Here is a 26,650-nt window from a genome sequence, read left to right as displayed (position 1 = left end):
GGCCTTCGTCTTTTAGCTCATTGGTCCAACGTTGGCCGACGACGTTAGCCCGACATTCAGCAGACCAGCGGTGAAGAGCGCCCGAGGCAGGCAGCTGCTGGGCCGGTGAGCAGTGCCCAGCAACCACGGGAGGTGGTTGAATCCAGTTGGGAGAAAGTCAAGAAAGTCAAATGAGAGCAGAGGCGAGTGGCTGGAGCGACAAGGAGAGGCTGAAGGAGCTGACGAAATGTTCGAAGTGAAGAGAACCCGCAGCGATGGAACTTCGACAGCGAGGCTCCACCGGAGGAGGCCTCCACAGAGCTGACGGGTCCTGCAGAGGAAGGAAGCGTTGGCAACCTAGAACGGCGTGATGACGGCATCGAAGCTGCACTGGAATGCGAAGGGTGGAAGTGCGGCCATCTTATCTCAGTGTAAACAAGATGGTCTCCAGAGCTTCGCAGGAGATAGAGCTGGCATGTGCAGCCCAGATACAAATCTCTGCTGGCGCTGAGGAAGCCCAGCCAGGAGAACAGTGTCTGGGGAAACCGAAACAACCCGGATGTGACAGCGAGGTCCCGCCGGAAGAGGCCTCCCCTGAGCCGCCGAGATCTGCGGAGGAAGAGAACGTCAGTGACCAAGAGTGGTTCGACGACATTACCGAAGCGATGTAGGAAGACAGAGAGCGGAAGTGCAGCCATCTTATCAACAGTGTAAACAAGACGGCCACCGGAGATAGTGCCGGTGTACGTGGCACAGATACAGCTCCCCACCCACGAAGAGGACACTCTAGCAGGGGAACAGCAAAAGGGGCACTTGCGGCAACCCGGCTATGATGACGAGACTCCGATGAAAGATGCCAACGCGGTGCCAAAGTGCCGAGAGCAACTGGCGACGCCGCGGTTCGCATTGCAGCAGCAGATTCTGCATGCCCGAGGGAGGGGCACAGCGAGAGAGCGGATGGGTGGTGGCCGACTAAAAGCACCACCCCAGCGGCAGAGGGTGGTCGCCCGTGGGAGGGTGCCGTCCGAGTGTAAGAAGAGTGGCGTCCGAGAGGGGGGGAACCGCAACGAGAGCCGGGAAAAGTGGTGCTCGTTACAATATTTTAAAAATGTTATTTTGAAAACAACCAGTTAGTGTGTTATACATGCAACCTGGTACTTCAGACAATGAAATATTCTACTTTTCAGCAAATTTGAACAGTACATTTAAATATTTGAATAATGTGAATGTACTTTCCAGCGCGCTTTTTGGTCTCAGGTCATCTGAGGAGATGACTTTTCTGGTCTCGAGGAAGAGCTCGCGAGTGCTTTCAAACAATGAAGCTGGGAATTTTTTGACATTATCAAATATATGTATAATTATTATTAATACGTATGATATTTAAAAGTTGTATAGGTCAATGTATTAAAACAAGTTGCACTGATATCGCATCTGTCGGCATTTATTCGGACATGATCCATCTCCCCAACTGTAACTGTTGTGCAACCATGCCAACCATATGCCGACATTGGTCATCCTCCACCTCCCCACCTACTGCTTCATAAAACAAATATTCAAGCAATAATTTTTGACAAATAAGATTGACACAATGTAGAATCACTCCATCCTCATCTCCTGCCTCGCTGACCTTGGGATCTCTGAGACTGCTCTCACCTGGTTCTCCTCCTACCTCAGTGACCGGTCCTACCAAGTGACATGGCGAGGCTCCTCATCCACCCCCAACCTCTCCTCACAGGCGTTCCCTAAGGCTCCGTCCTGGGCCCGCTCCTGTTCTCTCTCTACACTCGCTCCCTGGGCCCCCTCATCGCTTCCCATGGTTTCTCCTACCACTTCTAAGCTGATGATGCCCAGATCTTCCTGTCTTTACCCTCTTCTGACCCTCTCATCCCCTCTCGCATCTCTTCCTGCTTGTCTGTTATTTCCGCCTGGATGCACTCGCACCACCTCAAGCTCAACCTCTCCAACTCAGATCTCCTCTTTTTCCCCCACTCTTCCTCACCTTCTGCTGACCTCCCCATCTCGATCCCCTTGGAATCCACCACACTCTCTCCTTCTTCTTCCGCTAAAAATCTAGGAGTCACCCTCGATCCTGCGCTCTCCTACACCCAGCACATCACCACGCTGACACGCACCTGTAGATTCTTCCTGAGCAACATACCCCGGATCCGTCCCTTCCTCACCGACTACTCAACTCAGTTACTCGTCCAGTCACTGGTCCTCTCCCGCCTGGACAACTGCAACTCCCTCCTGGCCGGCCTGCCTGCATCTACTACCCGCCAGCTCCAGCTCATCCAGAACTCTGCAGCTCGTCTGGTATTCTCTCTGCCACGATTCGCACATGCTACTCCACTACTCCGCTCCCTCCACTGGCTCCCGATAGCGGCACGCATTAAGTTCAAGACTTTGACCCTCACCTACTGCTGTCTCGACCACACTACACCAAGCTACCTTCAGTCACTCGTCTCTCCATACATCCCCTCCAGACCACTGCGTTCCTCCAGTGCCAGAAGACTAACTCTGCCTCCTCTCCACTCTCCTTCCTCCAGAGCCCGCTCCTTCTCATCCCTGGCCCCTAAATGGTGGAACGACCTGCCCACCGAAGTCAAAACAGCAGAGTCCTTGAACTCATTCCAGCACTTACTAAAGATGCATCTTTTCCGACAGTACTTGTAATATTAGTCCTCTATCCCTGCTAGATAGCACTTCACAGATTTTTTATTATGCTTCTCGCGTTCTTGATTGTTTTCCTCCTTGCTCCCTTTCCCGTAGCCCTTGTCTGTGACCCTACATCTTGACAGCACTTAGCTTTCACCGTCCAGGATGTAGGAGTCACTTACTGTACTTGTGTAAATTGTAAATTGGAATTTGTAAAATGTATTATTCTGAATTGCTGTTTTAGCTAAATTGAATTTGTAATGATTGATGCCTTGTACTTCACTGTATTTTTGCACTTATGTTTTAAGTCGCCCTGGATAAGGGCGTCTGCCAAGAAATAAAAATAATAATAATAATATTCTTGAGTCATGGACAGAGCCTGGGTACTTGGCTTCAATATTTAAAATGAGACAAATGGAGCCACAGATCATATAGGAATAACTGAGGTCAAGTCATGGATGATGTACAGTATTATAAAAAATCTGATATCCGACTGACTAGCACAGGCATTGTATAATTGTCGTTACAATTGTGATAAGCACCTGTACATTAATGCTGTGAAATGATTTTCCTGATTTCCATAAAATCTGCCTCATTTGGTCCTGAGGTGCCCTGATGTGGATCTCTGTAATAATGTAGTCTAAAACTATAACCATAGGATTACATATTAACTAAATTGCATAAATCCTAGTAGCAGCAGTTTTGTCAATATTTTGAGCATCACTGCGCCGGGTGGTTTGGTAATGTACCTCTCAAATAGATTTATTAGGTAAATTATACCTTGCCAACTGAATCTGTAGCGCTCAAATAGAAAAACATGAATTATGTAAATTATCTTGGAGAACTTTCAGTACTCGTTCTCTATGAAAAGCTAATCTAATTAAAATTGTTCCTTGATCTCTAAGGAAGGCTGTTGCCATTTCAGAGGGGTGTGTTGAGCGCTTTCATTGGGTAGAAGCAGAAGCTTTTATCCACAGATCCAGGTAACTCAAAGTTAACCTGCGCTGGAGCAGGTTTACGATTAAGGATGTGTTGCTATTTTACTTACTCAGCGGGACTTTAAGCTTGCTTCAAGAAATGGAAAAAGACAGACTTTTGTCAAGTTATCATCAAAGTTATCAGGCTAAATTGGCTAGCAAGCTACGAGGAATGGGGCCCAGGTATTAAATAATGTATTTTAGATAGGTTGCGAACCATCGCAAGGGAGGAGGCAGCGAGCTGATAAGAACGCCTGCCCCGAGGTGCCCTGCTAGAGGGCCTCATCATCACAACTCCAGATAGTAATCTCAGGGGCCCCATAGGGCTGCACCTGAGCCACCCAGGAGTGAGGACTGTAGTCACGCTACACATTCTACACATTTTCAGAATGGAGCCACAGTCCTGCTGTGTAACACATATTATATATACAGAGACACATGCACCACCGCAACACAATACATAATGAACAAACTATATACAGGGCGGCCTCATAAGGTAACGTACCTGGAGGCCGCATGATAGACCCTGGGAACACATCGACAGGGCTGTCAGCAAGGCAAATGTAAACGGCAAGGCCCAAGCTGCAGCCGCACAAATTTCTGTCAAGGGGGCGCCTTCATAAAGGGCCCATGATGTGGCAATGCCTCGAGTCGAGTGGGCCACCAGGTGTTCAGGCACCAGGGTCCCAGTGGACTCGTAGGCCATGGTAATGGTGTCTACAATCCAATGCGAGAGGCGCTGTTTTGAAAGGGCCTGGCCCTGTGTCTGTGCTCCATAAGACACAAATAATTGATCTGAGCGCTGAATGTCCTGTGCATTCCAAATAGCACCTGAGGGCCCGCACAGGGCAGAGCAGGTGAAGTCAACTCTCCTGCTCTGAAGAGAAGGGAGGTGGATGGAAAGCCATCAACTCAATAGGCATGTTGACATGAAATGGAGACAGCAATTTTGGGAGGCTCGCCATCAATCCAGACATGACATGCAGAGATGGCTGCCAGATACACTTTGAGTCTGGATGCAGACTTGCCCTGGTCCAACAGCTCTTGTAGAAATTGTAATATGACCCCAATGGGGCAATTAATTGGGTCTTGACCACCGTCTTGGCACCAGGTGCTAAACGTCCACCAGCAGTAGTGTTGAACCCTTCTTGGAAATAGAACTTTAATCAAGCTAGCTTGGAAGTGTCACATCAGGCCCATTCCCTCAGTGAGACTCAGTGAATGTTGTGACCGTTCGTCCAATCAAAAAGCTTCAAAAGATGCAAGCTCTGCAAGGTTCGTAGGTTGCCCTTCCCAAGGGAGGAGGTCATCATGGAAGCAGATGTCTGTTCCTGTTACAGCATACAAACTGTACGATCTTGTGGTTTTCTTAACCATGAGGTAGCATCTTTAGCTTTGAGAAGAGAAACAGGAAATCCACAAACGGACAAACCTATGGGCAATACATTTGAGGGTCGTTTCTCTTATCATACAGAAACAGAAGCGGTGAGAGGAATGAAGAAAGGGTATATCGTTAACAACTGCTTCATTGGCCTTTTACTAATAAATCCAATTTGCCAAGTCTGCACACGTCATTATTTCTAATATAAAATATAAAATATTATACGGCTTATATTAAACATTAATAATGGCTCTTCAGTTAGGAATACTGCAGCCTTGTAGAGGCTCCACAATTGCTGTATCACAAGCGGGTGGAGGCGCCATTCCAAGACCGGGGGGCCTCCGCGAGAGAAGAGGTCCGCCACCGTGTTGGACAGGCCTGGGAGGAGAACTGCTCTGATGAACCATGGCTGCGCCCACAGAAGCAGACGGCATGTTAGACAGTACAGTCTGCGCGACCGGATACCTCCTTGCCTGTTGATATAGGCAACCACCGCTGTGTTGTCTGTCCGAACCAGCATATGTCTGTCCCGTAGGACTGGTAGGAAAAAGAGACAGTCCAAGGAGTACTGCTTGTAACTCCAGGACGTTGATATGGAGGGCCCGTGCAGGCTCCGTCCACCTGCTTCAGACACCATGTCTGTCGCAGACTTCTCCCTCTGTCATAATGACTGCTCGGTGGTAGACTGGCCCCAGGGGCACCCCAAGGGTCAAATTGTGAGGGTTCCACCACCAACAGTGTGCCTTCCAGCAAGCCAGAGTGACTGTGATTCGGCGTGCTTGATCGCGGCGAGGGTGGGGGAGGGGGAGGGGGAGGGAGCCCATGGACGTCGCTCCACCACTCTTCCCTGTCATTCACATGCATACGCAGGGGCACGCGTGGCCATAGCAGCGCATTCCATGGGCACGTCAGGCAGGGAGGGCGTGGTTGTCGTGGGGGGGGAAGCTGCCAAGGCAGGTGTGGGAGCGACAGCCAGCGCAGCAGCGGATGCAGGCGGGAGGCGTGGCTATCTCCAGCACTACAAACTTGGAGGAGGAGACGGAGGGGCTCGGGGGAGAGGTGGAGATCCAGCGCCCCTGAACCCCTACCATCACTCGCTGGAGTGGGAGATCGTTGGACGCGCCAGTACTTGCGGCAGTGCCCGGTGGGATGGTGGACCTCCTGGCACGCCGTAGTGGACCTGGAAGTTGTGGCCAAATCGTGCCCGCTGTTGGTGCCCAGACAGATGGGGCATTGGTCCTCCCCACTCCAGACTGGCAAGGTGCGTTGGCCGCAAGCGGCGCAATGGCGGGGGCGAGAGGAGCTCATTGCTGAGCACACACGTGTGTGACCAAGGAAACGTACAGCGGGGGTGCCAGTCAGTGTTTGCACCAAGGGCCACAGAACAAGTGACTGGCTGCTGCGACAAGTGGAGCACCTAGCGGGTTCGCTGCTGTAAGTGTGTCTCTACCGTTTATGGACACGGGGGCACTACAACACCAACCAGACGCAACCTTGTTATTTCCGGACAGAACACTGTGTATTCCAAGCACCAGGTGCCTGATACAAGCACCGCATAGGCCCGTAGGCTTAACCACACTATGTGTGCCGGGGTTTCCAGGGACACCTGGTGACGTGGGGTCCAGGGTCCTAGGGGGCCTAGGGTAGTAGACCACCAGACGTAGCAGGATCTAAAACCGAGGCCTGCACACACGGACAAGGAGGCTAAGCAGAGCTCATTCTCAGCAAACTGAGAGAGTGAGATCTCCTAGAGCTGCAGCCATGGGCTGTAGTGAGAGCGTAAGCTGGCGGAGCAACACCTCACGCAGGCGAGATCTCTCAGGCCGGGTAGCCAGACCTCGGATTTTACTGCACGCTGCTAGCGCTCCTGCTGTGGAGGAAAAAGCCCTGTGGACAAAAAACCAACACAGCAAGCAATCGAATAATATATGGCACTATATTAACATGATTATTATTTCTAAAATGCTCTATTTGTAGCCAGACTCAAACCGAAAGCGCAACTGGAACCCCGGTGCACGAACGGAACAGAGTCGATTTACCTATCAAAATAACTAATACGATACAAATAGAGACACAGACACAGTAAAAGGTGGTGAACAACACAGCCCAGCCGTGAAGCAAACCAACCAATTAATAATTGCTAATAATAAGAACATAAGAACATAAGAAAGTTTACAAATGAGAGGAGGCCATTCGACCCATTGTGCTCGTTTGGTGTCCATTAATAACTAAGTGATACAAGGATCCTATCCAGTCTATTTTTAAATGTTCCCACATTTTCAGCATCTACCACATTGCTGGGGAGTTTGTTCCAGATTGTGACTACTCTCTGTGTAAAGAAGCGTCTCCTGTTTTCCATTTCGAATGCCTTGTAGCCCAATTTCCATTTGTGTCCCCGGGTGCATGTGTCCCTGCTGACCTGGAAAAGCTCCTCTGGTTTGATGTGGTCGATGCCCTTCATGATTATGAAGACTTGGATCAAGTCCCCACGTAGTCTCCTCTGTTCCAGGGTGAAAAAGTTCAGTTCCCTCAGTCTCTATGAGTAGGACATTCCCTTCAGACCTGGAATAAGTCTGGTTGCTCTCAGAGCTGCCTCTAGAGCAGCAATATCCTTCTTGAAGTGTGGTGCCCAGAACTGTACACAGTATTCCAGATGAGGTCTAACTAGTGCATTGTACAGTCTTAACATTACTTCCCTTGTTTTAAATTCTACACTTTTGACAATATACCCAGGCATTCTGTTTGCTTTTTTATTGCTTCCCCACACTGTTTGGATGGAGAAAGTGAGGAGTCCACATAGACTCCTAGGTCTTTCTCATGCGATACTTCATCTAGTTCTATTCCTCCCATAGTGTAATTATAGTGGACATTTTTGTTACCTGCATGTATTACCTCCACATTGAATTTCATCTGCCAGGTGTCGGCCCACATCTGAATGTTATCCAAGTCCCTTTGAATAGCATGTGCTGCCAAGATTGTATCTGCTGAGCCACCTATTTTAGTATCATCTGCAAATTTGACAAGTTTGCTAACTATCCCATAGTCCAGATCATTAATATCGATTAGAAAAAGCAAAGGCCCTAGTACTGATCCCTGTGGAACTCCACTAACAACCTCACTCCAGCTAGAAGCAACTCCTCTAATCGACACCCTCTGTTTCCTACACATCAACCAGTTAATAATCCATCTACTTAAATTACCCTGAATGCCTACAGCTTCCAATTTGAGGATCAGTCTTTGGTGTGGAACCATATCAAAAGCTTTCTTATCATATCATATGCTTTCACATGATCTACAGCTGCAGTTGCATGTTCAAAAAATTCAAAAAATTAGTAAGACATGATCTGCCTCGTCTAAACCCATGTTGACTATCTCCAAGAATATGGTTTTCATTAAGATGCTCCTCTATTTTCTGTCTAATCATTTTTTCCAACATTTTACAGGTGATGCAGGTGAGACTGATTGGTCTGTAATTTCCTGGCTCAGTTTTGTCCCCTTTCTTGTGGATTGGTCTGACATTTGCTGTCTTCCAGTCATTTGGCACATCCCCTGTTCTAAGTGTCATTTGAAATATTTGACTTAGCGGCCTATAAATAATTTCCCTCATTTCTTTAAGTACTGTTGGAAATATATAATCTGGCCCAGGTGATTTGTTTGTTTTTAATTCTGCTAGTCCCTTTTGTATCTCCTCCTCATTTATCCTGATCTCCCTTAGGATTTGCCTGGACTGATTGTTAACCTGTGGCATGTTATCTGTCTTTTCTTTTGTAAAAACCTCTGTGAAATATTCATTTAGAACATTTGCTACATCTTGTTCATTTTCCAAGATACTTCCATTTTTGCCCTTTATCTGTTTCACTTCCTCCTTTATTGTCCTCTTGCTGTTATAATATTGAAAAAAGCTTTTTGCATTATGAGCTATGTTTCTTTCTATTCCCTCTTTGCTTCCCTGATCCCTTTCTTAAGATCTCTTTGCAGCTCAACATATTCTATGTAATTTGTTTCGTCTCCCTTTTGTATGCGCTATACATTTTCTTCCTCTTTATATTTTTTTGCATACCTCTATTAAACCATTTTGGCCAATGTTTTTTGGTCCTCAATTTGCTAAGTTTCTCCTGAGCCTCAAGTATTATATTCTTAAAATATAACCATCCATTTTCAACTGAATCTGTATCCAGTGTGCTCCAGTCTACCTCTTCTAAGTGCCACCTCATACCTTCAAGGTTTGCTTTTCTGAAATTGTAGAACATTGTTTTAGACTTGGGCCTTGTTTTTTGAAAGAATGCCTCAAAGCTAACCATATTGTGATCACAATTTGCCATTGGTTCTCTAACTAGTGTCCCTCTGACTCTATCTTGGTCATGACTCTATCTCTGACAATATCAAGTCAATGCATGCACTCTCCCTGGTTGATTCCCTGACAAATTGAGTTAGAAAGCAGTCATTTACCATCTCAACCATTTCTATTCCTGCTTTTGTAGTCCCAACTGGGCTTTCCCAGTCTATGTTTGGGAAATTGAAATCCCCAATTATAACAGCCACATCCTTGCTACATGTCCTGATTACACTGTACAATGCAACAACTTTCTGAATATTTGAGTTGGGTGGTCTGTAACACACTCCTACCACTAATCCTCCACATCTCTTGTCCAAAAGTTTCACCCACAAAGATTCTGTTCCGTTACTGGGATCTAATTTTAGTTCTTCTGCCTCAATGTCATTTTTCACATATAATGCTACCCCACCTCCTCTTTGATTTTGCCTGTCTCTCCTAAATTGTGTGTATCCTTCTAACTTGTATTCATCCCCATCGTTTTCTGTAATGCCAGCACTGTGGCTTCTAAGTCCAGCATCTTGTTCCTTATACTCCTGGCATTGAGGTACAAACATTTCAGGACTTTCCTACTAGTGGGTTCCCTTTGTTTTCTTTCCTTAGAGGAACATCTCCCATTGTCAGAGGTGCCTGCCCCCCTGGTCCCTAGTTTAAATGATTCTCAATTTCTCTGCCCATACGCTCTCCCAATGCTCCATAAACCTAAACCCCTCTTCCCTACACCAAGATTTCAACCACATGTTAAACTTTCTAATCTCTGCCTGTCTCCCTGGCCTGGCACGTGGTACCGGAAGTATTTAGGAGAAAACTAACGTGGAGGTTCTGCTCTATAGTTTTGTTCCTAACTCTTTAAATTTGTCTTGCAGAACCTCTGTCCTACCTTTCCCTATGTCATTGGTTCCAATGTGGACCATGACCAGTGGATTCCCCCCGGCTTTGGCCAGTAGCCTGTCTACTAGTTTAGGAAGATCTGCAACCTGTGCACCAGGCAGGCAAGATACCATGCGTGTCTCCTTGTCACTAGAGCACACTGTGTGATCTACACCTCTAAGAATTGAGTCTCCAACTATAACTACCTCCCTCTTCTGAGGGGGAGTGGGCACCATGGTGCTCTGGTGCTCAACTGCCCCCCCATCACCCTCTGAGCTGTCATTGTCCAACTCGGTGTCCAGCAGTTGGAACCTGTTGGGCAATTCTAGCTCTTGGGGTGTCTCTAGGGGTTGTGCACGCCCTGTTCTGCGGTTACGACCTACTGTAACCCAGCAGTTCTCTACGCTGTCCTGCTCTGAGGTCTCAACTCTCCTAGGTTTTGGCATGAAACCATCTCTCTCATGGGCTGATTGACCAATTCTTCTATATCCCTAATACAGCACAGATCAACAAGCTGAGCCTCAAGATCACGAACCTTGATCTGTAGGATTTCAACCTGTCAACAACGTTCACAAATGAAACCTTCTTGGATGAGTTCATCCAGGAAGGCAATCATTCTGCAAACCTGACACTGCACAGCAAAATCTGTAGTGTTGAAATCCCAGTGTTAATAATATAGTGTTAAAATCAGTGTTGTTTCAAAACTAAAAAGATTCAGTTGACACTTTGAGAGTTAAACCATCTTGAGAGTCAGTGTTAATACTGGGTGTCAAATTAAAGAGTGTTGATTTTACACTGTACTGGTGTAAAACCAAAGAATGTACCATACCTGGTAGTTTCCTGAATAATTGTTGTTTTATCATTTTATTTTTTCTTAATAATTGTATAAATGTTAATTATTGTACATTAATTATTGTTTGAGGGTAAAATGTATCTTTACCCACCAATGTATTTATATTTGTGTTGTCAGATTTTTCTACCCTAACTCGAACTCATGTCTTTGGGTCAACCCCAAACCAGAATGGGTGGCTATTTATTGGTTTGTTGTGGTGCTTGTAAGCATTATCTGTATATGCCTGACCCGTTGGCATGTTCGATTGAGTCTGGGTATTTATTTACTGAGAAGTAAATTGTAAACCAATATATATTTTCTCTCTCTCTCTCTCTCTAACAAAGGACTGTTCGATTTTAATGCCCAGTATCAATTATACACATGCACACATTTCTGATCATCCAGAGTGTATAGCAGCAAATCTTGTGGTAATTATTATCCCTTATCCAGGGCGACTTACAACAAAAGTGCAAACAAAGTGCAAAAATACAGAGAAGTACAAGGCATCAATCATTACAAATTCAATTTTGCTAAAACAGCAATTCAAAATACATTTTACAAATTCCAATTTACATTAAGAGACTTCCTACATCCTGGATGGTGAAAGTTAAGTGCTGTCAAGATGTAGGGTCACAGACAAGGGCTACGGGAAAGGCAGTAAGGAGGAAAATAATCAAGAACACGAGAAGCAAAAAAAACCTGTGAGTGCTAGCAGGGATAGAGGACTAATATTACAAGTACTGTCGGAAAAGATGCGTCTTGAGTAAGTGCCGGAATGAGGTCAAGGACTCTGCTGTTTTGACTTCGGTGGGCAGGTCGTTCCACCATTTAGGGGCCAGGGATGAGAAGGAGCGGCTCTGAAGGAAGGAGAGTGGAGAGGAGGCAGAGTTAGCCTTCTGGCACTGGAGGAACACAGTGGTCTGGAGGGGATGTATGGAGAGACAAGTGACTGAAGGTAGCTTGGTGTAGTGTGGTCAAGACAGCGGTAGGTGAGAGTCAAAGTCTTGAACTGAATGCGTGCCGCTATCGGGAGCCAGTGGAGGGAGCGGAGCAGTGGAGCAGTGTGTGCGAATCGTGGCAGAGAGAATACCAGACGAGCCACAGAGTTCTGGATGAGCTGGAGTGGGCGGGTAGTAGATGCAGGCAAGCCGGCCAGGAGGGAGTTGCAGTAATCCAGGCAGGAGAGGACCAGTAGACGAGTAGCCGAGTAGACGAGTAGACGAGACTGGACGAGTAGCTGAGTCGAGTAGTCGGTGAGGAAGGGACGGATCCGGGGTATGTTGCTCAGGAAGAATCTACAGGTGCGTGTCAGCGTGGTGATGTGCTGGGTGTAGGAGAGCGCAGGATGGAGGGTGACTCCTAGATTTTTAGCGGAGAGTGAAGGAGAGAGTGTGGTGGATTCCAAGGGGATCGAGATGGGGAGGTCAGCAGAAGGTGAGGAAGAGTGGGGGAAAAAAGAGGAGATTCGATTTGGAGAGGTTGAGCTTGAGGTAATGCTAGTTATCATTTGATTGATAAAAGCAGAGTAAGCAGGGGTTTGACAATTTAATGGAGTAACAGAGTTAACACTGGTGAGAGTAGTGCAGTGTTAAATAAAATAAAACAAAATAAACACTTATAAGAGTTGCTTATTTAACTCCCTGAGAGGAGAAGTTTTAACTCTGAGGCAGTGTATAAATGCCAACTCTGTTGAAAGTTTTAATTTTACTCTGGTGATTGTGGATTATATAAACACTTTTTTAGAGTTAATTTTAACACTGTTGGAGTTAATTGAACACTGGTGAATTTACTGTGTGAAGTGGCCACATGCTTCTAAATGTTATTTTTATTTTTTTATTTTTTTAAGTCCCTTGGTTCCTGTTGCCTCGTTACTGCTTAACTTTTGTGACCGAGAAACAGCGCAGCTCTTTCTCAACAGCTGCTTTAAGTAGCTTTTGTCTACCTGCCCCCAATTCACACCTAACTGGCCACACCTGGCTCCTCCTGCAACAGAATTCCTGCTAGTCCTAGACAAAATCTCTCTTCTACAACCTGTTTACTTTCACCAACTCAGCAGCTGAACTGAATTGACTTCAATTTAGGCAAACTACAGACAATGCTAACTTCAATTTAGGCAAACTTAAAACAAAATGAGCAATGCTAAGACTGGTCTGAAACTAGTCAAACAACAAAATGGCTGCCTCTCACCTGTACTTTCCTGTGTCTCTCTGTGGCAACTTGTAAATACTTCTGTAATAACAAAGGGTCTAATGCACACACAAGACACAGAGGTGCGATCTGGTAGTGAGGGGGCAGCTGCAGGCAGTAGGCGATCAGATTGACCTGGTACAGAATACGGAAAGAACCAATATATCGGGGGCTGAGTTTCTTGGAGGGGAGCTTCATCTTGATGTCCCAGGTGGACAGCCAAACCTCCTGTCTCGGCTGATATTGTGGTGCTGGACGGCTGTTACAGTCTGCATTGATCTTCTAGCGTCGGATCGTGTGCTGCAGCCAGGTGTGCGACGCTTGCCAGACTGCAGCACTGCGGCAAAACCAGTCATCCAGCGCTGGGACATCTGTGGATTCATCATCCCAGGGGAACAGGGCAGGCTGGTATCTGAGGGTGCACTGGAATGAGGTGAGGCCAGAGGAAGAGCTGGTGAGGGAATTCTGCGCAGGGCAAAGGCAAGAAGCGACTCCAGTCAGTCTGTGACATGCTGTAGTAGGAGTGCCAAAACCTACCAATCTCCTGCTTCAGGCACTCGGTCTGTCCATTTGACCGGGGGTGTTATTCCGGACGTGAGGCTGACGTTCACATTTAGTGCCTTGAAAAAGGCAGACCAGACACAGGAGGTGAACTGGGGACCTCAGTCGAAGACTGAGCAGTCCTCTGGCAGCCCAAAAGACGCGGAAGACATGATTGAACAGTATTTCTGCCATCTCGAGCGCAGTGAGGAGTCAGAGGAATGAGCAGGCTACCCTCGGAGAACCGATCGATATCCCTGTGATTTGGGGAGGTCTGTGATGAAATCCACAGCAATGTGAGACCACGGACGGTGAGGGACAGAAAGCGGCTCAAGCAGACCGAGAGGTGTCTGGAGGCTTTGGACTGCACACAGGTGGAGCAGGCACCGACGAACCTGGTGATGTCATGCACTAAACCAGGCCACCAGAATGTTCAGATGGGTGAATGCGGCAGTGGCGGAGTCTGTAGAGGTGAAAGTAGAGTGGCAACAGTTCTGTAATTGCGGATAAACCGCCTATAAAAGTTGACAGGGCTCTCCTTCTCTAGCTCCATGTGCATGCCGCTGGCATCGATGATGGAATCCCACTCGCAGGCAGTGGAACTCACACTTCTCCGCCTTGATGTAGAGCCCGTTGCGCAGCAGACACTGGAGCACCTGGCGCACCTGGGCAAAGTGCTCAGAGAGGAAGGAACAGTAGATGAGGATGTCATCAATGTAGACGATGACAAAGCGATGCAAGAGCCTCGTTTATGAATGCCTGGAAGACAGAAGGGGCACAGGTATTCGTAATGGCCGGTGTATGTGATGAACGCCATCTCCCATTCAATCCCCCCTCTCGTATCCAGTTGAGGTTGTATACACTGCGCAGGTCCAGTTTGGTGGTAGTGGGCTCCTCTTAGTTGCTCCAGTGCGGCTGGCACTAAGGGCAACATGTACCAGTACTTCACTATCACTGCATTGAGCCACCTAGAGTCAAAACGAGAAAGAAGATGCATTAGAGTCCGGAACCTCAGGGTGTAATCCGCAGCAGAAAAGGAGCCCTGGCACAGTGCAAGGAGTTGTTCTCCAACATCTCTCCCTTCCACTGGGTGGTGAAAGTGGAAGTGTTTCAAGAAGGTATTCAGGGACCTTGTCAATTCACCCTGTTGCTCCCAAACAGTGGAAGCCCATCTGAGCACTTTCCCAGTCAGGAGAGTGACAATGAAAGTGATTTAAGCCACCTCGGTAGGGAAGGACATGGGTAGGTAGGCAAAGTACAGCTGGCACTGCAGTAGACAGCCCTTGCAGTGGTCAGGGGAGCCGTCTTATTTCCACGGATCAGCCAGCTGGACTGGCTGGAGCTGCAGGGACGAAGGCAGGAGCCGGAGCAGCAGGAGCCAGAGCAGCAGGAGCCAGAGCAGCACAAGCCGGAGCAGCACGAGCCGGAGCAGCCATCACCGAAGGAGCAGGCTGTTGTTTGGGTAGGTGCTCAAGAAGCTGGTCCAGGGCACTCTCAATTTGTCAGAGCGTCCGCTCATGTTCCCCGAGTGTGGCCCTCTGGGCGGCGAGGGTGGTCAGCACCACTGGGTCCATTAGCGGTGATGTTTTCTGTAACGTACAGTGGGGCACGGGAACAGGGGACACAGTTGGGGTGCGTGGTAGAGGTGGTCGGACAGGCGTGAGTTGAATACCGGCAGGACTGGGCAAACAAGGGCTAGGCAAGGACATGGTCATGGTCGTGGTAACATGCAAGGATCAGATGATCAGGGAAACAGGCAATCAGGCGAAGTCCAAAGTTGTGGTTGGGAGGTAAAGCAGGTGGTCGAGGAATCAATGATATTTCAAGGCACTAGGAGACTGCTAGGATTGTAGCTAACACTGACAAAACTTTGAGAAGTGTGAGAAACAGTGAGGGGTTTATATGTGGAGCAGAGGGAAGCAAGAAACCAAGTTGGGAGCAGAGGGTGATTGAACAAGTGCACATGGTGTTTAGGAATGTTGATTGATTGATTGATTGATTGATTGAATTAATTAAGGGAGCTGGGAGAAGTGACTGGTAAGGGAGGGATAGCTGGGACCTGTACAAACCGGACAGTCTACATCTAAACAGAAGGGGGGCTAATGCATTGGGAAAGCGTATGTGCAGAGTAATTGAGAAGCTTTTAAACTGGGGACCAGGGGGACAGGGAGTTCTGACAATATGAGATGTTCCACTAAGGAAAGAAAACCAAGTTCAACTACTAGTAGGAAAGTCCTGAAATGTTTGTACCTCAATGCCAGGAGTATAAGGAACAAGATGTGAGACCTAGAAGCCATAGTGCTGGTGTGTGACTATGATGTTGTAGGAGTGACAGAAACATCGCTTATAGAAAATTATGGGGATGAATATAAGTTGAAAGGATACACACAGTTTAGGAGGGACAGGCAAAATCGAAGAGGTGGTGGCAAAAGACATTGAGGCAGAAGAAATCAAATTAGATCCTAGTAACGAAACAGAATCTTTGTGGGTTACACTTTTGAACAAAATAATGGGAGGATTAGTGGTAGGAGTGTGTTACAGACCACCCAACTCAAATATTCAGAAAGTTGTTGCATTGTACAGTGTAATCAGGACATGTAGCAAGGATGTGGCTGTTATAATTGGGGATTTCAATTTCCCAAACATAGACTGGGAAAGCCCAGTTGGGACTACAAAAGCAGGAATAGAAATGGTTGAGATGGTAAATGACTGCTTTCTAACTAATTTGTAAGGGAACCAACCAGAGAGAGTGCATGCTTTGACTTGATCTTTTCAAATGACCAAGATAGAGTCAGAGGGACACTAGTTAGAGAACCAATGGCAAACTGTGATCACAATATGGTTAGCTTTGAGGCATTCCTTCAAAAAACAAGGACCAAGTCTTAAACAATTGTCTACAATTTTAGAAAAGCAAACCTTGAAGGTATGAGGCGGTACTTAGAAGAGTTAGACTGGAGCACACTGGATACAGATTTAGTTGAAAATGGATGGTTATATTTTAAGAATATGCTACTTGAGGCTCAGGAGAAATTTGTATTAAAACTTTGCAAATTGAGGATCAAAAAACATTGGCCAAAATGGTTTAATAGAAGTATGAAAAAAATATCAAGAGGAAGAAAATGTTGTATAGCGCATACAAAAGGGATGGAGATGAAAAAAAATACATAGAATATGTTGAGCTGCAAAGAGATCTTAAGAAAGGGATCAGGGAAGCAAAGAGGGAAATAAAAAGAAATATAGCTCTTGGAGCTAAAACTAATGCAAAGAGCTTTTTTCAATACTACAACAGCAAGAGGACAATAAGGGAGGAAGTGAAACAGATAAAGGGCAAAAATGGAAGTATCCTGGAAAACTAACAAGATGTGGCAAATGTTCTAAATGAGTATTTCACAGAGGTTTTCACAAAAGAAAAGACAGATAACTTGCCACAGGTTAACAATCAGTCCAGGCAAATCCTAAGAGAGATCAGGATAAATGAGGAGGAGGTACTAAAGGGAACAGCTGAATTAAAAACTAACAAAAAACCTGGGCCAGATGGTATATGAAGAACCTAGTCTTGATGCACAGAGGATAACATGTATTTATTTAACATGCCAGGTCTGGAAGGGCCTGACATGGAAGCTCTCCAGCAGAGTCTCTCTGAACAGCAGAAGTTTACAGCTTTTTATACAATGCATGACATGTGGGTCTGTTGGCAGGGTCAGTCACAGGTTTCAAAAAGTGTTGTCTTGAAGTCAGGTCTCTGACTTCTGTAATGTTCGTAGTTGTCTTCCTGGGGGGAGGTGTCTTCCTTTGATATACTGGGAGATGTCTGGTACCATAGTCCTCAAAACAACTGTTGATCAATAATGATGAGGTGATGCTGGGAGTGACTTCTGCAGCATCAGCACTAGTAAAAACAGCCTTGCTAACATATGCTTGCTTGAAAAATTAATACAATTAGCTCTATTAGTATCATATATATATATATATATATATATAGATATATTCTTGTGGTTTTCTTAACAAAGAGGTAACATCTTTAGCTTTGAGAGGAGAAACAGGAAATCCACACACAGACAAACCCATTTCTATCATTAGATAAAGCTAATTTGCTCAATCTGTATACAAGCCATTTCTAATGCTAACATCAATATAAAACATTACATAATTATCATAAAACACTTTCTTCAGCTTTCCTATACAGAGTCATCATCTATATATATATATATATATATATATATATATATATATATATATATATATATCTGACCATGTTACAGAAAAATACAATATCTTTTTATTTGCCTCAGAGTCATAAAACCATATACATGGCTTTACAACAAAAAGTACAATGTAACTTGATAAAAGTGTCTGTATGACAAAGTATGTTTTTGAACCACTCTATATTAAAATTAAGAGAATTACTTTCTGCTTTCATGTAGTGGGTTTATTTAATAGGAAAATCCAATTACAGGTAATATTGTATGATTTCAGTATTTTAATGCTTGTCTTTGTTGTTGCACAGCAATCACAAAAAAGTCTGTTTAAACACTTTGTAAGAAAATGGATCCTCCTGTAGAAGTGACAGTTTGGGTTCAATGTGCCCTTTCGTGACACTCATTCAATATATCTTCTTTGCATGTGCAATAAAATAATGTTTTATTGAGTTAAATCATTAAATACAGAAATCCATTTAGTCCAACAAAACAGTTGACTGGGTTAACCTTACACTTTATGATTTAATAAATATTTAGAGACACTCTAGTTGGGGCAGTGGTGACCGGGAGCTTTGTATTAACACAGCGGGCTCCGGTGAGGGATTGGGGGAGCACTTGATCAAAGGGGCAGTGGCTCGCACCCTCCAGCCCCCTCCCCGCACATCCCTGATAACTGTGTATTGTGTATTAATAATACCACTCACTGTAAATTAAGTATTATATAGTCTATAGACTATACTAAGACTATACTATCCAAGGAATTACAGTAAAATGTGCTAAACAAATAAGGGGGGGTTGTTGTTTATTGTTATTTTAAATATTTACATTATTCTCTATTTAATTCTAGGTCTGAAATGAAGTGGAACATATTGTATATCCTCTTCTTTTGCACAGTTACAAGTGTATCTGTTTATTTATATATCTTTATACCAAAAAAAAGTATCGATGTACCTAATAAGCTAGAAAATATCCCCAAAAGGGCACAGCATTCACTGAGCAAAGCTATAGAAAGAGAAATATTCCAAACTCCAGAAACACTAGGTGCTGAGTGGACTGAAGACACTGATTCGAAGCAAAGAAATGCAGTGGCATATTTCAAGGCTAGCAACAAATTCCAAGTTCCAGCCAAAATAACAAGGATGAAACACAAGTTGAATCGTCATGAACTCCTCTGTCAGCTTAAGACTCGTGTTCCTCTGACAATGATAAAAGCTGGAGATGGACCATTTACAGGGGAAGAGTGGGAGAAATCCTTGCCAAAGGAGAACCTGGAAGCAAAACTTGGACCATTTAAAAGGTGTGCTGTGGTCATGTCAGCTGCAGCTTTAAGAAACTCAAAACTTGGAGTGGAAATTGGTAAGTTTGGTAGATGGTCTTGCATGTAAATGCAATATATTCTGTAGGATTTTACATTTGTCATCTTTACATTACATTACATTATTTGTCATTTAGCAGACGCTCTTATCCAGTGCGACTTACATTTATACAGCTGGGTATTTTACTGGAGGTGAAGTACCTTGCTCAAGTTACCTTGCTTTAACTGCACTTACAATTAGCATTCATACAAAGTTGTTTACAAAAATAAGTGATGCATCTGACTTGAAAAAATGTGTAGGAATTGACTTATTCTGTATGAGTGAATTCAGTAATCAAAATAGTTAATTGTAGATTAACACATTGTTTGGCATCACTTTACTTATATTTATCCTAACAACAAAAGTTTAAGATTACATGACTTTTGAACTACTATGTATAATTGCTCATTATAATAATTTATATAATTATATGTGTGCATCTTATTTTCTTTAATACAAATTAATTACCATAATGTTAACTTTTCCTCCTCTACTTTTAGATGACCATGATGCTGTGATAAGATTTAATGGAGCTCCCACTAAAGGTTTTAGTGTAGATGTTGGTAACAAAACCACTCTGCGCTTATTTAACTCCCAGGTAAAATAACTAATAGCAAATATTTACAGTACTGCTGCCTCTAAACTCAGGCCATATAGCTTTAGCAAGTAATACTGGTTATTTTTAAGGGAGTATGGGATATTACCTCACAATCAGGAAGTGCTAAAGCCTTATAACAAAGCTGTCAATAGATGTCTGTGTATCAAACTTGTCCTTCCACCTGCCATGGGCTACATTTCACAAGTACAGGAGAAGCAGTGCCTGATTTGGGTTCGGCAATACCACCTGAGCAGGTCTGAAGTCCATGTTATTCTGACATGGTTATCTTTCTCATTGGAATTACTGCAAAAGTGGGAGGGGTTATGCCAGTGACCATGGCTACCTGTAGAAAACATTCTTCTGTTAAACCGTGTGTGTGTGTCATTCAAACAGTCCCTTTCTGTTTCCTGATTGTATATAATGGTGCTATCGGTATCCTGGCTTATCAGTCTGGCTAGGCCAGAGAGAGTTGACTCCAAAACAGGAGACACTTCTTCACACAGAGAGTTGTCACAATCTGGAACAAACAAATGTGGTTGAAGCTGACAATTTGAGAACATTCAAAAACAAACTGGATGTGATCCTTGGATCCCAAGCAAGCATGATCCATGAAATGTCCTCCTCTCATTTGTAAACTTTATTTTGTTCTTATGTTCTTATATGCGCTTTTCTCTCCCTCTCCGGTTGAGGAGCCACATCAGGGTGTCACTTTGCCAGAGACTGCTGGGTCTCCTCACGGCTGCGTCGCAAACCCTCCTGCTTGACCTTCTCAGGATGAGACCCTTGCAGATGTGGTATTGCACGCAAAAGATGCATATATGCCGCAATTGGTGACGTTCACTCAGGCCTGCTGGAAGGCTGAAAGTGGTGGCGAAGCCCTTCCAATCTAACCCTTGTTGTGCCCCTAGAAGTGATCATTGTGGAGTAGTGGTTAGGGCTCTGGATTCATAACTGGATGGTTGTGGGTTCAAATCCAGTGCTGTTGTACCCTTGAGCAAGGTACTTCACTTAGATTGTTCCAGTAAAATGCCCAGCTGTATAAATGGGTACAAGTGTCTGCTAAATGACAAATAATGTAATGTAATAATGTCCTATGGGACAGACACATGCTAGTCTGGAGAGACAACACAGTGGTGAAGTCTCCACGCAAGGAGGAAGTTCCTGTGTGTCTGTCATGTTATATACAAACAGGAAACAGAAAAGGGCTGTTTGAGTGACACACTCAGGGGCCTATAGTTGGCTTTGATAGAATTTTTTTTCGAAAGGTATCCATGGTGACTGGCATAATCCCTCCCTCTTTGGGCAGTATATCCTTTCTCAGATAACTGTGGTCGCATTCTCAACCTTTCGTTTCATTCCCCTTAAGGTATTATCCTTGGGTGTGTTTATTCATGCTTGCATGCTGTCCCATGGATGTGGTGCTTGCAATACTCCATTTTGTGTTCTCCTGTGAGCATGTCTGCCGTTAATCCTCCATTGTAACAGCTTGGAAACATGATATGAATAATTTTCAGAAAAGTATTACACCTAGTGCAAAAGCTACAAAAATTAAAGCTCAAGATCAATTGATAAAATGTGAAAAAAAGAGACCCCCAGTTATCTGAAAAAGGATGCACTGCCCAACGGGGAGGGGTTTCAACAACACTGTTGGAACCCAATCGAAACATATCTCTATTAAAGATGGCCACTAAGATGGCACTGACTAACACAAGGGAGGCAAGCCCTACATACTCATGTAAACAAGCACCGTGTTGCAGAGGCGAGCCGCTTGGGGGGTGGGTAGCGTCGTTGGGACCTGGGATCCGAAAAGATGCCACATCACACTGAATGACCTCCCAGAAATCTGCCTGTCCTTCCGTAGGACCAGGGGGGACGTACTCAAATAGCAGAGGTGGGGGAGGCAAACTGAGTCCCTCACATCAGGTCTGCTTCCAGCTCTGAATCCGCATACAGACTGAGTGAGAGCTGGTCCTCCTCCCAGGATGGCTGCTGACTGCCCCTGTCCAGAGACCGGGCAGAGAGGCTCCCCTTGGACTCCAGCAATGTGGCATACGCAGGCGGTGGAGTCACAGAGGGCGAGGGAGAAGGGAGTGGAGGAGAGCCACGTGGTTCGACTGAGCTCTTAAGATTGCGCAGATCTGGGGGCGCTTCACCGGCACCTCTATAAGTGAGGAAGAAGAGGGGGCTTGGGTGCACCGTTCCAATGGTCTCCCTCTTCGCTCTGCTAGAAGAACGGCAGGCATAGCTGGCATGGCTATTTCTAAGGCAGCTGGCCTAGAGGAGGAGACAGAGGGGCTCAGGGAGAGGTGGAATTCCGATCCACTGAGCCCCTTCTGTTACTCACTGATGTGGAGGTTCTCAGGACACAGCAGTGATGGCAGTGGCATCCTGTACGTGACTGGGACCCGAGGCATGCCATAACAGGGCCAGGGTCCAAAGTTGAACTGTGCCCATGGTCGGCAGACAGATGGGGCAGAATATCTCTCCATGCTCTGACATGAGTGCCATACAGAGCGTTGGCATGAGTGTGCAGTGGTGGTGCCAATCAGTGCAGGCACACAGCAACTGGGGCACCCTTGTGACAAAGTGGAGCGCCTAGCGGGACTGGCTGCTGCTACGCTGGCCAAAAATGGGGGCAACAGCACTGAAACCAAAAGCTTTGCTGCCAGACAGAACAATGTGTATCCAGACACTGGAGTGTGGGATACAAGTGCTGCGTAGGCCCATAGACTTAACCACACTGTGTGTGCCAGTGTTTCCGGGGACACTGGGTGACACGGGGTCCGGGGTCCAGGGGCTGAGGATAGTAGGCCATCAGACGAGGAAGGGCCTAGAACTAAGGCTGCACACACGGCCCATGAAGCGTAATAGAGCTCAATCCCAGCAAGCTGAGAGAGCGGGATCTCCTACAGTGACTGAAAAAAATATATCACAATAATTATATTAAAACGACTAGATAAGCCATGTATTTTGTATTTTAAAAAACAAAACTGAAACTGGACACAGCCGGACCCCCGGGGCGCAGACGGCACAGAACAGTGTTAGTTAATAACTAACTAAAAAATACACACAGAAACATACAAATGCGGTGAATCGGTGGGTGAACAGCACTATTTTGTGCTGCAAACAAACACACAGAGAGCTCTCACATCTTGATGTTCCAAAGGCGAAGAGGCAAAAGAGGAAGATCCTGTGCAGATGTCACAGTTTATACAAACAGGAAGTAGGAAGGGACTTGTTTGAGTGACGGGCACAGGGGCCAATGACAGCTGTGATAGAGAGATGTTTCAATGGGTTCCAACAAAAGTGCCCTGAAACCCCTCCCCCTTGGGCAGTGCTTCCGACTTGAAAGATAACAGCAGAAATAAAAAAGAAAAAAAATGTTGCTCCATTTTATCACAGATACAAAATTACAAGATTTATTTTCCTTTCTGAAGCTCATGGTTTCGCAAGAGGAAAAAATCTTAACCAATCCTCTTTACAACACTGGAGTGCTTATAGTGTGGGACCCTGCTCCTTATTCCAAAGACCTTCATAAGGTAGGTATTCTACATTTTAGCAGAAAAAGACTATGGCAGCCTCTATAGAAATTTTACATCAAAGTTCTGCAGATCTGGTCTTCCAGAGGGAAGATCCTCCTTGTTTCATAGGGTCAAGAACAAGAGACCTGGAACACTTGTCTTATACTAATTAAGCATATAACAGGCCTGGTTATATAGTTTAGTGCTTACTCTGATTGAAAAACAGACTTCTCCAGAAGCAGGGTTTTGGATCTCCTTTGTAAGATAATAGCCTGGGAATTATAATCATATACTGGTATGCACACATTACCTATTTAAATCTTAAAGCACCATAGCTCTTGTTATCATAGTAACTCTCTCAATAAAATGTTTAAGGCAGTTAAGTTATACTGTACTGCAGACTATACTGCAGACTTGAAAGAGTTCTAAAGTTATGCCTTCCCTGATATATTAAATCCTATAGACTTACAAATGGTATATTGCATTGCAGTCCTAATGGGTGCACCAGTCAATTCCACCTTATCAACATTCATCTGCTATTCTGCTTCTCTCCACCACTCCTCTGTTGATTAACGAAACTAAGACAAATATAAGACACATTTTTACAAATATTTGTGATAGTAAAACATTTTGTTTATTTTAACGTTTGCAGTGGTACCAGATGCCAGACTTCAATTTTTTCCAGTTGTATAAAGATTTCCGTAGCCAGCATCCAGATCAGCCTTTTTATATTTTAAGCCCAGAGATGCAGTGGCACTTATGGGACATCATTCAGGAGAACACAGTGGAGGATATTCAACCTAACCCCCCATCTTCTGGAATGCTAGGTAATGTAAATAAAGAACAATGGTACATAGTGTCACTAAAGGAAGCTGAATATTTGAAAAATATTTGTGTTAATATTCAATTGCAGTGTAATAGCTATATAAAATGGTTTGAACACTTTAATTTATATTGTTTGATGTATCTGACCCAAACAACAGTGTTACATTGTAAAGTGTAACAGTGGATAAAGGTAACCTTCTGAGCATGACTATTCCGTAGGAAACCATTTCTAGAATGACATGTACTGCATATTCTACAAAGACATGACACATTTCACATACTTATTATAACTCCTGGGTTAAAAGAAAGAGACATGAGAACTCTATTTGTATAATGCCCCTTGGTGCTCATAAAAACTGAGGGCACTTGAAAGAGGACTTTGCTATTTTTCATTTTTTTGGGTTTATAAGTAGTAAAAAGTAGCTTCTGACAACAATAAGCTTTGATTTGATCTAGTCCAAACACAAACTCAAAAAGGGTAAAGGTGGCCACATTGTGCATCCAAACAAAAAAGTATTAGAAATAAATATCTACAGCTGCTTAGGCTCGATGGTGACAGCCTTACATGAACCTAGTGCTAGGTTTCAATATTCCTGTAATTTAGGTTCACAGTTGGAATTGGAATTATATGGAAATATGAATGCTTAGGTGAATGAATTAGGGTAATTACCAGCCTTCCCTACATCATTAACTAGTAACTTATAAAGATATGTTTAGACAGTGGTATAAGTGCATTAATATATGTAACCAGATGAGGAGAGATGGAACAGAATACCTTGCTTAGTCTATTGGCAACAAAACACAACAAAATGTGAATATTTGAAACCAAGCTATACACAATAAAGCAACATAGTGCTAGTGATACATATCTAATTAAGAAAATACTTAATTTAAAGGTCAGGAATTAAGTGTATGATTTGAAATAATACCAAAAGAGAATTTGATAACACTTCAAAATTCCCATTTGAAAAATCAAAGAGGAATTAATTAATCATTAGAATTGATGCTTACCAGAAGGTGGCAATATTACTCTGCAGAGACAATGCAATTTTCTATAACATAATCAAAATAGGTCCTGTGAATATGTTTTAAATTGTGCTGAGCAATTTGAGTTTTGCTAACTGTGGAAGTTAAAATTAAATAAATTGGTAATGATACAAGTACATTTGCATATCTATTAATAACTGTAATCTTTTTTTTAACATCCTGTTATTATAAAATAGTTCAGGGCTGAGTCAGATATAAAGCAAGGTGTGAAAAGAGAACTGAAACTTTTGCCAGATTCAACCTTCTGGCCTTGCCTTGAATGTGAACCAGATTTAGTCAGCTTCTAAGATGAAGGCAAGAACGTATTTGGTGTAAGTGTAACAGTGAACACAATAAGCATACATGCAGCATCTGCCTCAGTTTCACTGTAACACATAACATTTAAAAATACCCATTGTATTTTTCCTTTATATTTTTCTCTGATTTCACAAATGGATTAATCCTTGTTTATGTTGCAGGTATTGCGTTAATGATGAATCTGTGTGACAAGATCAGTGTGTATGAATTCCTGCCATCACACAGGAAAACAGACGTTTGTCATTACTTCCAAAATATAAACAACCAAGCATGCACAGTGGGATATTACCATCCAATGACCTTTGAGAAAAAACTGGTAAAGAGGATCATCCAAAGCAAAAATTATGAATTGTATACTTACGGAAGGGTAACCTTGTCTGGATTCTCACAATATTTCTGTCCTCCAGCAAACTCATCTTCAGATAAAAATGGTAGTTAATGACCATAATAATACTCTAAATGGCAGTACAAAATTAAAAATTATTAACTTAATTGTATTGTTTTTTATGTTGAGATACATCTTGGAATTGAGTGAAGGAAAGTGATTCATGCACTGTATGCCTTTTTTGGTCTGACACTTTTTTTGTATCTGACAGATCTGCTGTTCATAGAATCCACTATTGAAAATATTCCTTAGGGAGGGCAAAATTATCCATTACACAGATAGATACTGTTAAGTATCTAAGGGACACAATGATAATAATTTAATAGAAATGTGACAATAGAATATAATATAATTGTGCACAGGAGATATATAAAACAACTTTATTTGTCTTGACTTTTAAAATGTTGTCTTTTACTTGATACCAAAACTATGTAGTCTATGTAGGCTTTTATTGTACCCCTAGTGTGAAAACAAGGTTAAATAGTAGTGGATTATCTGCTCAAATTATTATATTAGCTAGACTTAGTTTATGTATTTTTATGTATAGCCTTACATGAAACAACGTCTCTTTTATGTGGATTTGCATCACTTTATGTTTTTAAGGGATATTTGAGCTTATTGTGTGACTATGTTATTCTGTTTATGTTTTTATTTTGACACTAATAAATT

General features: G+C 44.0%; 1 protein-coding gene across 1 annotated transcript in view; it reads left to right on the top strand.

Annotated features, from left to right (window-relative positions):
- The window catches only part of LOC136753111 (beta-galactoside alpha-2,6-sialyltransferase 1), a 31,468-nt gene extending 4,818 nt beyond the window's left edge, over positions 1 to 26,650 (top strand). The window contains exons 2-6 of the mRNA XM_066708957.1: positions 18,801 to 19,309; positions 19,809 to 19,906; positions 23,344 to 23,445; positions 24,080 to 24,254; positions 25,758 to 26,650. Coding sequence (XP_066565054.1) covers positions 18,808 to 19,309; positions 19,809 to 19,906; positions 23,344 to 23,445; positions 24,080 to 24,254; positions 25,758 to 26,035 — 1,155 coding nt within the window. The 5' untranslated portion in view covers positions 18,801 to 18,807 and the 3' untranslated portion in view covers positions 26,036 to 26,650. The remainder of the gene's footprint in view (positions 1 to 18,800; positions 19,310 to 19,808; positions 19,907 to 23,343; positions 23,446 to 24,079; positions 24,255 to 25,757) is intronic.

This window comes from Amia ocellicauda, chromosome 7 (assembly GCF_036373705.1).
Source record: "Amia ocellicauda isolate fAmiCal2 chromosome 7, fAmiCal2.hap1, whole genome shotgun sequence".
Taxonomy (NCBI): Eukaryota; Metazoa; Chordata; class Actinopteri; order Amiiformes; family Amiidae; genus Amia; species Amia ocellicauda.
This window is presented reverse-complemented; position numbering and strand designations above follow the sequence as displayed.